Source organism: Typopeltis vanoorti, chromosome 18 (assembly GCF_054136105.1).
Source record: "Typopeltis vanoorti isolate ZY-2024b chromosome 18, IOZ_Tvanoo_1.0, whole genome shotgun sequence".
Taxonomy (NCBI): domain Eukaryota; kingdom Metazoa; phylum Arthropoda; class Arachnida; order Uropygi; family Thelyphonidae; genus Typopeltis; species Typopeltis vanoorti.
The window spans coordinates 3,139,435-3,152,511 of NC_143566.1; the positions used below are offsets into that span (position 1 = coordinate 3,139,435).

Consider the following 13,077-nt stretch of genomic DNA (forward strand, 5'->3'; position numbering starts at 1 on the left):
AGTGTCAGTTTAATGCTAGTAAGTGTAAAGTTACTCACTTTGGCGTGAGTTCCAGCAGCATATTATGTTAGCAGGGCTATGCTACAAGAAACTGAAGTCAAGGGATCTTGGCATATTGGTGAATAGGAATTTAAAGTTCAAAGGTCACATATCAAAAGTTGCAAATACAACTCGGAGTATAATTACGATGTTGAAGTGAACCTTGACATGTAAGGATAAGGAAGTCATCTTTCCTCTTCTATAAGGCTTTGATAAGTCTACACCTGGATTATTGTGTGCAGATTTGGTCTCCTGGGTTCCAAGGGGATAAAAAAAAAACTGTGGAAACGGTGCAAAGAAGAGTTACAAAGTTTATATCTGGATTATGGGATTTAGATTATGATGACAGATTGTGAGTATGTGGATTGCAGAACTCTGGTTAACAGGAGAAATAGGGGTAATATGATAGAGGTCTATAAACTTTTTAATGGGTGTTATAGGATATCGTCTGATAAAAATTTTCATTATATAGAAGGTGGTAAGAGAACACGGGGGTGTATCCCTGGAAGTTAAGTTTGTTTACAGTCAAGAAACTGGTAAGAGCTAGGTTTTTCTCCCAGAGAGCAGTAAGTGAGTGGAATAATTTGCCCTTAGGGGTAGTGAGTGCATCTAGTGTGAATGAATTTAAGGGATGGTTTAATAGGTGGCTGGGTGATTTATAGCCTCCCTTGATGAGTCCTTGACTCCCTGGTGGTCTCAAATAATAATAATAATAATTGCATTGTCAGCACTATTTTTTTTTCCTCGTCCTTCTAAAAATGCCACCCACACATTTATGTTTCTCGCTGTTTGAATTGATAACTTACTGTCCGTCAGACTATTGCTCTTTCTCCAGATCATCCATGCCTTCTCACTTCTGCTCATTCTCTCTGTCTCTCTAAGTTATATATTGAGTATCCTTATTGTTTTGCTCACATTAAATGCTTTTACATATGACATAAGACTGTAACATTTCATTTCTTTCTGATAGTTTGAAGAGGATCGTATCTATCGACATCTTGAACCTGCCCTAGCATTTCAATTGGAAATAAATCGTCTTCGAAATTATGATCTGGAAGCTGTACCCACTGCCAATCAAAAAATGCATTTGTATCTTGGAAAGGCTAAGGTAAAGAGTATGATTTCTTTTTCATTCAAAACTATTTCATTGAAGTATATGATAGTGGCATTCTCTGATTATATGCAAAATAAGTATCATGTATTTTCTTTCTTTCTTCATAAAAAAATTTTTTTTTATTTTATTTCTTAGGTGGCTAAAGGGCAAGAAGTCACTGACTATCGATTTTTTATTCGTTCGATAATTAGACACTCTGATCTTGTTACAAAGGTAAGAATTCAAATAACATCTTTTTCAGTAAGAATATACAGTAAAAACCCTACCTTAGATGCTTGACTTTATAACAACCATACCACTCATGCAATGATTTTCAGTTATTAACAGTGCCCATTTATGATGCTGCACTCACTCATATGACAGTTTTAGAAACATTACACTGCAGTTAATCTGATGTGGAGTTTCAATGGACTTGGTTTGTTTTCTACATCATTGGTCACTGCATCTCTGTGTGTTTTGCTATAAATTATCAACTCTTGATAACTATACATTAACGATACCAAGAAATTATATAATTGGCTTTAATTCTTTACCCAAGAAAGCAAAAAAAAAAATGTTTTGTGCATGAAATATATCCATGTCTGAGCTACTTGTATAGAGAGGCTAATGACTTCACATCACTTGTCTTAGTATGCATCCCATAATGCAAAGCACAGATTCTTTTGGATGTGTAAAATGCTATGCATAATGGGAAGGATAACTACCCAGACCAGTTTTGACTTTTATTGAGGTCTCATCGGTGGGAGCCAGACCTGGGAGAGAGAGATACCTGGGTTAAAGTAATGCAGAAATCATATATATCTCATATACAAGTAGCTAAATAGTGCCAGACTTAGATGAGAGAAAGATGTTGAAAGTTTTTTATCTTGGTTCTACTATACATTAAAGATACCAAGAAATTATATACTTGATTTTAATCCTTTTCCCAAGGAAGCAAAAAATAACAAGGTCTAGCATCTTTCTGGCTACTTTTATACGAAATATATGTGATTTCTGCATTGCTTCAACCCTATTATCTCTCCTTGATCTGGCTCCCACTGATGAAACCTCATTAAAGTTTGCCAGTCTGGGTAGGGATCGTTCCCATTATACATATCCAGAAGGGTGTGTAATTTGCATTATGGAATAAATACTAAGACAAATGATGTTAAGTTAGCTCAGATGTGGATATATTTCATGTAGAACCATGGTAAAAATCTTTCAGCATGTTAATAACTATTATTTTATTTTATTGTTATTAATAATGGCAGACAAATATCAAATTAACGGTACTGTTGCTCTCAATGAAAGGAAGAAATATAAACCCATTACATTAGATATTAAGATTAAAATGATTAAATTTAGCGATGATGGTTTATCGACAGCCAATTGCACTACTGTTGACACAGTTTTAAAAAACAAAGATGAAGTTCATAGTGAAGTGAAAAGTGTTATACTAGTTTTAATACTACAGTTATCAATAAATAAGAGTCTTATTGCCAAAATGGAAAAACTTTTAATGGTGTTTATAGATAACAAAACAATCGACCATCACTCCAAGATTCCGAATCTCATCCACTTCCTGAAGTACATCTCCACCAATACGGTACATGGCCTTATATCTCTGTATTCCAAAGAGTAACACCTTGCATATATTCATATTAAAACTTCAACTGCACTCATTTGTCCAAGCTAAAAGTCGATTCAAATCTTCCTTTAGAGAATTAACATCAGCACTACTCCTGATAATTCTACCTAACTTTGCATCACTAGCAAACATTTGAAGATCCCCGATCAATCCACATGAAATAAATTAAACAATAGGGGCCCCAAGAACAGAATCCTGAGGCGCACTACTGGTTATCTTCCTTTTCTGAGATATAGCCTGTCATACTCAACTTGCTGGTATTATTCAGAGAGCCAGTCTCCAATCCATCTCACCAAGTGCTATCTATTCCTATCCTCAACATCTTTTACACCAACTTATGTGGTAATTTATCAAATGCTTTTGCACAGTCCAAGAATATTACTGTATGTGATTCTTCCTTATCCAACACATTTGTCACCTTATCATAAATAATAAGCAGATTGCTGTAACAAGACCTGCCCTTCACAAACCCATGCTGACCATCATAGAAAATCTTATGTTCATCAACCCAATCCTGTATCCTATTTCTAACCAATTTTTCCACTGATCACAATTGCAGATATATACAGACCAGTCTATAATTGGAACTTCTGTTCTCAAACCATGGGGAGGTATTATTTTGCTTTTCTTTCCACTCCTTAGGAACCTTACACACTGTAAGACTCTCTTAAATAACCAGGACAAGGATGTAGCTAACTCTTTTGCACATTCTTTAAATATATGTGGTGATAGGTCATCCATTCCGATAGCCTTATTAGCATCTAACCTGAGCAATACTTTGTGCACCTCTGATGCGTTCACCTTTAATTCTCCTATTTCTTGCATCCCTTCTACATATTGCAGAGCATCATTTACACTACTATGATATTATTATTATTATTATTAAGGCCTCCAAGGAGTCAAAAGACTCATCGCGGGAGATCCTTCCTAGGAAGCACACAAGTCTATCAAGACTCAACGTGGGAGGTCCCTCTCAGGAAACAGAGTCTATCATACCACTCCTTAAACTCATTGACCGTTCTCGCTCTCACCACTCTATCAGGCAATGCATTCGACGGTTCAACCACCCTCCATGCAAAAAAACCACTCCTCACCCTCTTGCTCACAGTTTCCTTTCGTACTTCCAGGTATGGCCTCTGGTCATCACTCCTTCCCGCTGTTCAACCAAGTGAAAGAACTCCCCAGTGTCAACCCTGTAACCACCTCTCAACAGTTTAAAAGTCTCAATCATATCACCTCTCCTTCTAACTACCAAATCTGCAGTTTGGTAGTTAGAAGGAGACACATTTCCTCAGCCGATCCTCATAACTAACATACATTGTACAGTCCTGAAACTGTCTTTGTTATCTGCCTCTGTACCCTTTTCACAGTTAATTTATCCCCTTCAAATCCTGAGGACGAAATCTGAGAACAATAGTCTAAGTGTGGTCTGATCAGGGTCTTATACAACGGAATGATAACTCTTTTATCTCTGCAGGTCAGCGTCCTTCTCATTATTGCAGCAATCCTTTGTGTTACCTTCACCACCTTTGCAATATGTCCCCTAAATTTCAGGTTTCTATCAATCATCAACCCCAGATCTCTTGTTTCCCCTACTTCCTCCAGTATAATTCCTCCCATAGAGTTAGCAGCATCCCATCGATGTTTCCCAAACCTCAAGACATTACATTTTGCTGCATTAAACTGACACCCCATTCATTTGCCCATCTATCTAGCTTATTCAAATCCTCTTGCAGGGATACCACATCTGCACTATTACTAATAGCCCTTCCCAGCTTCACATCACCTGCAAACAACTGAATATCTCCCTGCAGTCCATTCACAATGTTATTGATATAAAGGTTAAACAATACAAGTCCCAGTACTGAGCTCTGTGGAATCCCACTTATAACCTTCTGCCTCCTTGATGCTGCCCCCACCATACACAACTCTCTGATACCTATCAGACAGCCAATCCTGAATCTAGTTGACCAACATGACATCCAAACCCATGTACTGCAACTTAAATATGAGCTTATCATGTGGCACCCTGTCAAATGCCTTTGACACCTACATTATTCAGTCTTTTGAACTTTGGAATACATTCACACATTGACATTATTAAATATCTCTTTAGCACCCAAGCAGCATTTATCTCCTTTCTGCTTTACTCATTCCATGCTATAGTTCCAAGCTGTTTCCTTTCTTATAATCACCTGCCCTGCAGTTCCACATGTATCAATTCCTCACAGAAGTCTTTTTATGGTTATTGCCACCCAAGTAATCATCTCATGGTCAGTCTCACCAACTGAGTGGAAATGTAACACTCCTAGTCTCAGTCAAGTCTTCCAATGAAGCACTTCAATCTAATACTCTTGATCCTCACTCTCCATCCTTTACATGCTGCCTGAGATATTTCTCTCTCAAGAACTCAAGATATTAATTTTTGCTATACCCCAATGACACCCTCAGTTAGCATTCCCTAGATTGTAGCAGTATATGACTAAATATCTTCCTGTCAGTTTCCACCTCACACTGTACTACCCATAGACCATTGTCATTATTTCCCATTTGCATCTTTACTTTGTTTAGACATAATTTCTCACTAAAAAGACATAATTTCTCAGTTGGATTTCTCAAAAATGGTATGGTACCATGAATGTAGTCTGTATGCATAAGAAAATGTTGAGGATATTTATGTAGAGAGACTGAATAAGAGAAAAGAATGAGTGTAGGCATGTAGGAAACATGATATTCTGATGGACCATGAGGCATGCTTAAATACGAGTTTAAATAGTTTAAACATGAGTAGGGAATGTGGTGTCATAACTACTGTGTCTTTTACGACACAGAAGTGATAGTGAGAAAAAAGTTCAGATAATAATAAAGCAGGCATTAGTGATGTTCCAAAACAGAGTGAGAATTAATGATAAAGTGAGAGATAATTATATTGAAAAGAAAGCAAAATTTTAAGTGAGGTGGCAAGTGGAATTGATGGTGAACACATATTTAACTGACGATAAAATGATGCAAGATTTGAAAGCTGAGTTGGCGAAGACGAGCAAGAGATAAGGTGGATGTGGAGTGAAATGAAAGGAATTGGAGATACGTATGGAAGTGTGAAAAAGACAAAAACAAATGATGTTGGTATGAAACAAGGTAATGAAAGAACCATGAGTAGCATTGTATGACAATTTGATTATTAGAGGTATGGTAAATGAGAAGATGCACAAGGATTGTTTTCTGGTAGATAAAATGATAGTGATTGAGGTGGTGAATAGAAGTAAGTGAGCAATGGAGTTTGTAATGGTAGCAGGGACAAATAATTTGACTTGGAATAACAAGGAGAATTTAAGATTGAATGTCAGGAGGTTGTTGAGAAGAATAAAAGATAGTAGTTTGATAAGAAAGGTATTCAGTGTATGTATTGCCTAGATATGACAGCCAAAGTGCTCACGCAATATACTGGAAACACACCTTCACACATTAAAAATTCAGCCCACTTTAAAGTCAGTATAGAAAATCTCTCACTCCAACACACTGACATAATGGTCAGTTTTGATGTCTCCTCCTTATTCACCAATGTTCCACTCAAAGATACTTTGGACCTCATCCAAGGCAAATTTCCTCAGGATATCTCAGCCCTATTTCAGTTCACCATGAACTCAGGCTCTTTCATTTGGCAAGGAAAATTCTACAAACAAATAGATGGGACTTCCATGGGTTCTCCACTCTCCCCACCTCTGGCCAATTTCTTTATGGAGCCCTTTGAAGAAAAAGCCTTAAACTCAGCCCCACTTAAACCTATTGTTTGGCTACACTATGTAGATGATGTGTTCGCTATTTGGCCACATGGCCTAGACACACTCGAAAACTTCCTTTCACACCTAAACAATCAACATCCCAGGATCCAGTTTACCTTAGAAAAAGAAAACAGTAACAATCTCCCTTTCCTAGATATTCTGATTACACGCCAGCCTAATGGATTCCTGGCTTTCTCAGTTTACAGAAAACCTACACATACAGATAGATACATTCACCAGTGTTCACACCATTCCCCCCTCCCAACAATATGTATTATAAAAACCCTATATAACAGGGCAAAATTAATCAGTTCAGATAACAATGCCCTTACTACTGTACTTATTCATATTCTTAACACCTTTGTAGCCAGTTAACCCCCCCTCCCCCACAACAAGGACTACTCTAAATCTGTCACTATTCCTTATATTCGTGGTACTTCTGAAAAGTTAACAAAAATCTTAAAAAAATATGACTTGACTTGTTACAAACCATATCAAAAATTGGCATCTGTTATCCACTCTCCCAAGGACCAGCCACTTCCTCTAGACCTACATGGAGTTTACCAGGTTCATTGTAGTTATAAACTGTCTTACTATGGCCAGACATGCAGGACTGCTAATATCAGAATATCTGAACATAAGAATTATATCTGTTTCCAACATTATATCCACTCAGGACTTGCTGACCATGCCTTGGACACCTGCCATGAAATATGTTGTAAGAAAGCTTCCTTACTACACCGCAGCAAATTTAAATATGGGAGATTATTCTTAGAATCAGTCTCAGCCTTAAAAAAATTCCCCAAACCTTGATAAATTTGGATGCATGAGACTACCCCAAACATGGGAAGCTTGCATTCTTAGAACATCAGCCCAAACAGCCAAGATTAACTAGGTGGCAACCTTTAGGACTCTAGGACTGACTTCAGTTGTTTTCTTCAGCCATTTTTGCTCAGTGTTAGTGCCTGCGTGCACATTTCATTAATTTTTATGTTCCCTGAAGATGGTAATGTAACATTTCTGAAATATTGAAAGTATTAATTAAAGTTATTTAGTTAATATAATAATATACATTGTTCTTTCCTTAAAATTAACAGTTATGTATCATCAACGTATAAACTTATTTACAAGAGTAGATATGACAGTGATGAGATAGGGTGGATATCAAGGATTATGAATGATATGTTAACATAAATGTCTGAAGAGAAAGGAGTGCAGTTTGTTAATGTGTGGAATGAGTTTGAAGGAAGAATTGAACTGTATAAGAGTGGACTGCATTTGAATGGTTTTGGTGTGAGTCACTTGGAGAGACTGCTGCTGCTGGAAGGGAGAGTACTGAGTGCAGAGAATGAACCTGAGCAAGTAAGAGGTGATATGAAAGAGTGGGAGAGTAAGGAAGTAGAGATTGAAGTGGTGCTACTGAATGAAGAAGTGGAGATAGCATGTGCATGAAAATGAGAGAACAAGTGTGCAAGACAAATAGGGAAGCAGGGAGACTCAAGGTGAAGAGAGGAGAACACAGCTTGAGGAAGGTTGATGCTCCAAGAGGATGTGAATGCATGTGTAGGAAAGAAGAGAGTGGAATGGCCTGGGATGTAGGAAGAACACTCACTTGTATTTGAGGAATCTGGGATAAGTAAGGAGAAAAAGAAATGGCTCAAGAAAAGTGTGGAGAAGTCCAGTAATGAGCTATGATATTTGCATGAATGCTTGATGTATCAGAAACAAGGGAAATGAAATGGTTGCATTGATTGAGTTCTTTCACCGAAAAATTGTTGGATGAGGATGACATCCTGACAGGAATAGAGATGGAAGGGTATGATGTAAAGTAAAACTGCCAAGAAAATATATTCTTGATTTTATTCTTTATCCAACTGTAAGCAAACAAAGTTTGCATGTGAAATATCTTCACGACTGGGCTACTTGTATATAAAGGCCAATGATTTCACATCAATTGCCTTAGTAATCCATAATGCAAATCAAACACTTTTCAGGTATGTATAAGGCTATGCTTGTGTGAAAGAGCCACTACCCGGACTGGTTTTAATGTTCATTGAGGACTCATCAACGGGAACCAGACCCGGAAGTGATACCAAGGTGGAAGTAATGCAGACATCAAATTTCCATATATGAGTAGTCAAAATCTGTCACACCTTATTCCTAAATTACTCTAGATTAGAGATGTTGGAAGTAGTTTTGACTTGGTTATATTATAAATTAATGGCATGATTAAAGGGTATGATGTATTTTGTGAAGATAAAAAGTGAGTGCTATTGATGATTGAGAAAGAATTATGTCCATACAAGATAGAGATGCAATGGGGAAATGGTGATAGTGGTTTTGAGGCAGTATAGTGTGAGATTGAAGTGAATAGAATGAAATACTTCATTGTATGTTCCTATAGACCTGGTAATATTGGATGGCAGTGACTATGAAATGTATAAACAAATTAGCCAAGCGAATAAGAAAAAGGTGAGCATTATGGGTGATTTTAATTATGGCAACATAGACTGGGAAAATGAGATAGCAACTGGAAGTAATGAAAATGAGTTTCTTCAGTTTTTGAGTGACAACCACCTCAGACAGTATATAACAGAGAGCACATGAGGATTGAGGGGCTTGGATTTGATCGTCTCATCAGAGGATGTAATTATAAATGAGGTGTCAAATCACTCACCAGCTAGTAAGAGTTACTATGAAGTGATTACCTGGGTGGATGCCAGCAGTGTGAGAACCTCTGTGGAATTAACAAGGCTGGTGATTATGAGGAGCTCAGGAGGCAGTTTGCAGGTGGTGCAGCATGGAATAAGGAGTTAGCTGGAAAGGAGATCAATGTAGCTTGGGGAATATTCAAGAACTATCTAGTAGAAGCAATGTCTAAATATATTCCAAGGGTCAGAAGGTTAAATAAGATAGGTGTGAAATGGCTGAATGAAGAGATTAAGTATGTGACAGAAGAAAAATGTATTATGGTGGCAGCATAAAAGAAGTAGTAATAATCAATTCCACGAAGATTACAAAGACCAGGCAAGGCAGGTGACTTGGTTGGTAAGGGTAGCTAAAGAGAGGTATGAGCAGCAGTCAGCTAATGAGACAAAAAAGAATCCTAGGGAGTTCTCTCAATATGTAGTCAGCAAGAAAAGAAAATAATAAAAAAAAAATAATTATGGAAGTATGACATTAATTGAAAAAATAGTATAAGAACAACTCTGTGGAAGATATGGTGGAGATACTTAATGAGCAGTTTATAAAGGTCTTTAGTTCTTGTGAATGTGACATCATGGAGAGTTTGAGAGCAGTTCATGAGGAGGAGGAGAGACTGACTGTAAGTGAGCAATAGGTATTTGGGGAATTGAGCAAACTTGATGTTAATAAGGCTGTGGGACTTGATAATATATCGCCACGTATTTTCAAGGAATGTGCCAGGGAGTTGGCATCTGCCTTGATATATTTTTATGATATGAGTTTTGCACTAGGTCAAGTTCCAGGAGTGGAAGAAGGGCAAGCGTGCCGCTTCACAAGGGACGTGACAAAACTCTTTATTGGAGAAGGTAGTTAGAACTAGGATACAGAATTGAGTTGAAAACAATGGTATTATCTTTGATAGACAGTATGGTTTTACTAAAGGGAGGTCATGTTTTAGTAATCTAATTAATTATTACAACAAGGCGATGGCTTCATTGAACAAAGGAGAGGGATACACAGTAGTATACTTAGATTTTTGCAAAGGCTTTGATAGATTACTGCATGATAAGTTGATAGTCATACTAGAGCAGATCGAGTTGGATATTAGACTTGTGTGCATTGGATTGGAAATTAACTGTCTGATAGGTATCAACAAGTTGTGTATCTGAGAACAATATCCCAGAACAAAAAACATTATTGATGTGCCTCAGAGGTCTGTTTAGGGCCATTGTGGTTTAACCTTATGTTAGTGATACTGGAAAAGATTTGAAAGAGAATATATGAGGGTTGTTTGAAAAGTTTGGTAAATTTCCAGTAGACTGTGACACAGTTCATTCATTCATACCAGTGTCGACAAATATCATCTTTTTCATGACCTCTGGCAAACTTTTAGCCACGTGCAATGCGTAGTTCTTGTTTGGCAAACATTAAAATGACCATTTTCACATTTTTCATAAAAATGGAGAAAAACGAGTTTCGTGCAGTGATAAAACACTTTTATTTGAAGAAGTGGACAGCCACACAGATCAAAGCTGAGATCTGTGTGGCTATCTTGGGACTCTGCACCAGCATTAAAGACTATTTATTTTTGGATAAATGAGTTTAAACATGGTCGTAAGTTCATCGAAGATGAAGCATGCTCCAGCCGCCAGACTTAGGTCACTACGAAGGAAATGAGTGACAAAATCCATGGTATTGTTATGATAGAACGGCGAGTGAAATTGCGTGAGATTGCTCAGATTGTAGGCATCTCAACTGAATGAGTATATGAAAAATTGCACATGAAAAAGCTGTGTGCGAGCACAATGGGTGCAGTGATTGTTGACTGTCGATCAAAAATGCATGCGTAAAGGCATTTCAATGCAGTGTTTGGCGATGTTTAATTGCAATTTGCAGGATTTTTTGCATAGATTTGTGACTAGACAAAACTTGGATCCAACACTACACACCTGAGTCCAAGCATCAGTAAAAACAATGGACAATGCCCAGTGAAAGCACACTGTAAAAAAAAAGCTAGGGCCATTTTGTCAGCTGGGAAGGTGATGTCTACTGTTTTTTGGAATTCCCAGGGAATTATCATGATAGACTATTTGGAAAAGGTAAGACAATAACAGGAGTCTATTGTGCATCATTGTTAGACCATTTAAAAGAAGAACTTAATAAAAAAATGGCCAAGTGGGACGGTGCATTGTCTTTCATCAAGACAATGCACCGTCCCACACATCAGCCATCAAAATGGCAAAATTGCATGAATTGAGGTTCGAATTTGTTCCACATCCACCGTATTCTCTAGTCTTTGCTCTGTGTGACAACTTCTTCTTTCCAAACTTAAAAATTTGGCTCGTTGGGAAAAAAGTTTCTTTGAACGAGGATGTCATTGAGGCTGTCTATGACTATTTTGCACAATTTGACAAATCCTACTTTTTAGATGGGATGAAAAAATTGGAAACTTGCTGGACCAAATGTGTAGACCTCATTGGAGACTATGTTAAGAAATAAAGGTTGATTTTTTCCAAAAAAAATGTGTTTAACTTATTTTTTTTTTACTATACTTTTCAAACAGCTCTCATAGTGTTTGCAGATGAAGAAAGGTGGAACGAACTATGAGGATTAGAGCACATGTTGTGGCCTTACAAGAAGACCTGAATAGATTGAGTGAATGAGAACAGGAGTGGGGATACTAGCTTTATGTTGTGAATTGTAAGGTTTTAAAAATTTGGAAAACAAAGTTGGAATGTAGAATTTGCTCTTTGTGGGAATATGTTGTTGGAGGCAGAGGAAATAAATCGTGTGGTGATGGTGGATAATCATCTAAAATTTAGAGCACATATTGCCAAAATGTTGAGGGAAAACAGGACAAATTTTGGTAACTATGTGGAGGACACTGATTTTTAGAAGTAAGGAGATTCTGGTTCCATTGTATAAAGTCCTGATTAGGCCACATATGGACTACTGTGCACAGATTTGGTCACCTGGTTTTCAAAAGAATGAAGAAATGTTGGAGAGGGTCCGGAGGCAATTGACTAAAATAGGTTCTGATCTCTGGAATGATTATTATGAAGAGAGGTTGAATAATGCATTTTGCAGAGTCTAGTGGTAAGAAGAAAGATGAGTGATATGATAAAGACATACAAGTTAGTAAGGGTTTGTTACAGGATTAACATTGAAGAGGTTTATCATAAAATGGTGGGAGATCAGAGTAGAACAAGTAGTCATTGCTGAAAGCTGTATAAGAGTGGTGTGATCAAGGGAGTGAGAAGCAAGATTTTTGCATGGAGAGTTGTGATTGGAATGCATTGTTTGAGTGTGTTATCTGCAAAGAATTTGAATGTGTTTAAGGCACAAATAACATAACATTCACTGTTATGTTATTTGATATGGGTGGAGAAGTTTTTCATGAAATGGTGGGGAGATGCTGAGAGAGAACAAGAGGTCATCTCTGGAAGCTGTATAAGGAGGTTGTAATCAAGTTAGTGAGAATTTTTTGCATGGTGAGCTGTGAATAATTGGAAGAATTGTGAATAATAAGGAGGTTCAGCAGAAATATAATAAATAATTTAATAATGTTCACCATAACATGAATAAAGAAAAGAATAGACAAGAATATATATCTATATCTATATCTATATATATAGATATAGATATATATAGATATAGATATATATCAGGGATGAATATTCCCAGTGTGCTAGGTGTGCGGTTCTCATCCCCGAAATATCATTATCACCGATATTATATTTTTGCATTTATTCCCATTAAAGACTCACCCAGTTGTTTGCAGACTTCACGCGATTCCTAAAATTGAACACAGTATACTGTACTAATACTTC

The 13,077-nt window shown here is 37.1% G+C and overlaps 1 protein-coding gene across 1 annotated transcript in view; it reads left to right on the forward strand.

Moving 5' to 3' along the window:
* ACC (acetyl-CoA carboxylase) overlaps window positions 1-13,077 on the forward strand; it is a 1,393,224-nt gene that overhangs the window by 838,696 nt on the left and 541,451 nt on the right. Inside the window, exons 33-34 of the mRNA XM_090408519.1 lie at window positions 1,010-1,147; window positions 1,289-1,366. Of these exons, the coding sequence (XP_090264645.1) occupies window positions 1,010-1,147; window positions 1,289-1,366 (216 nt within the window). The remainder of the gene's footprint in view (window positions 1-1,009; window positions 1,148-1,288; window positions 1,367-13,077) is intronic.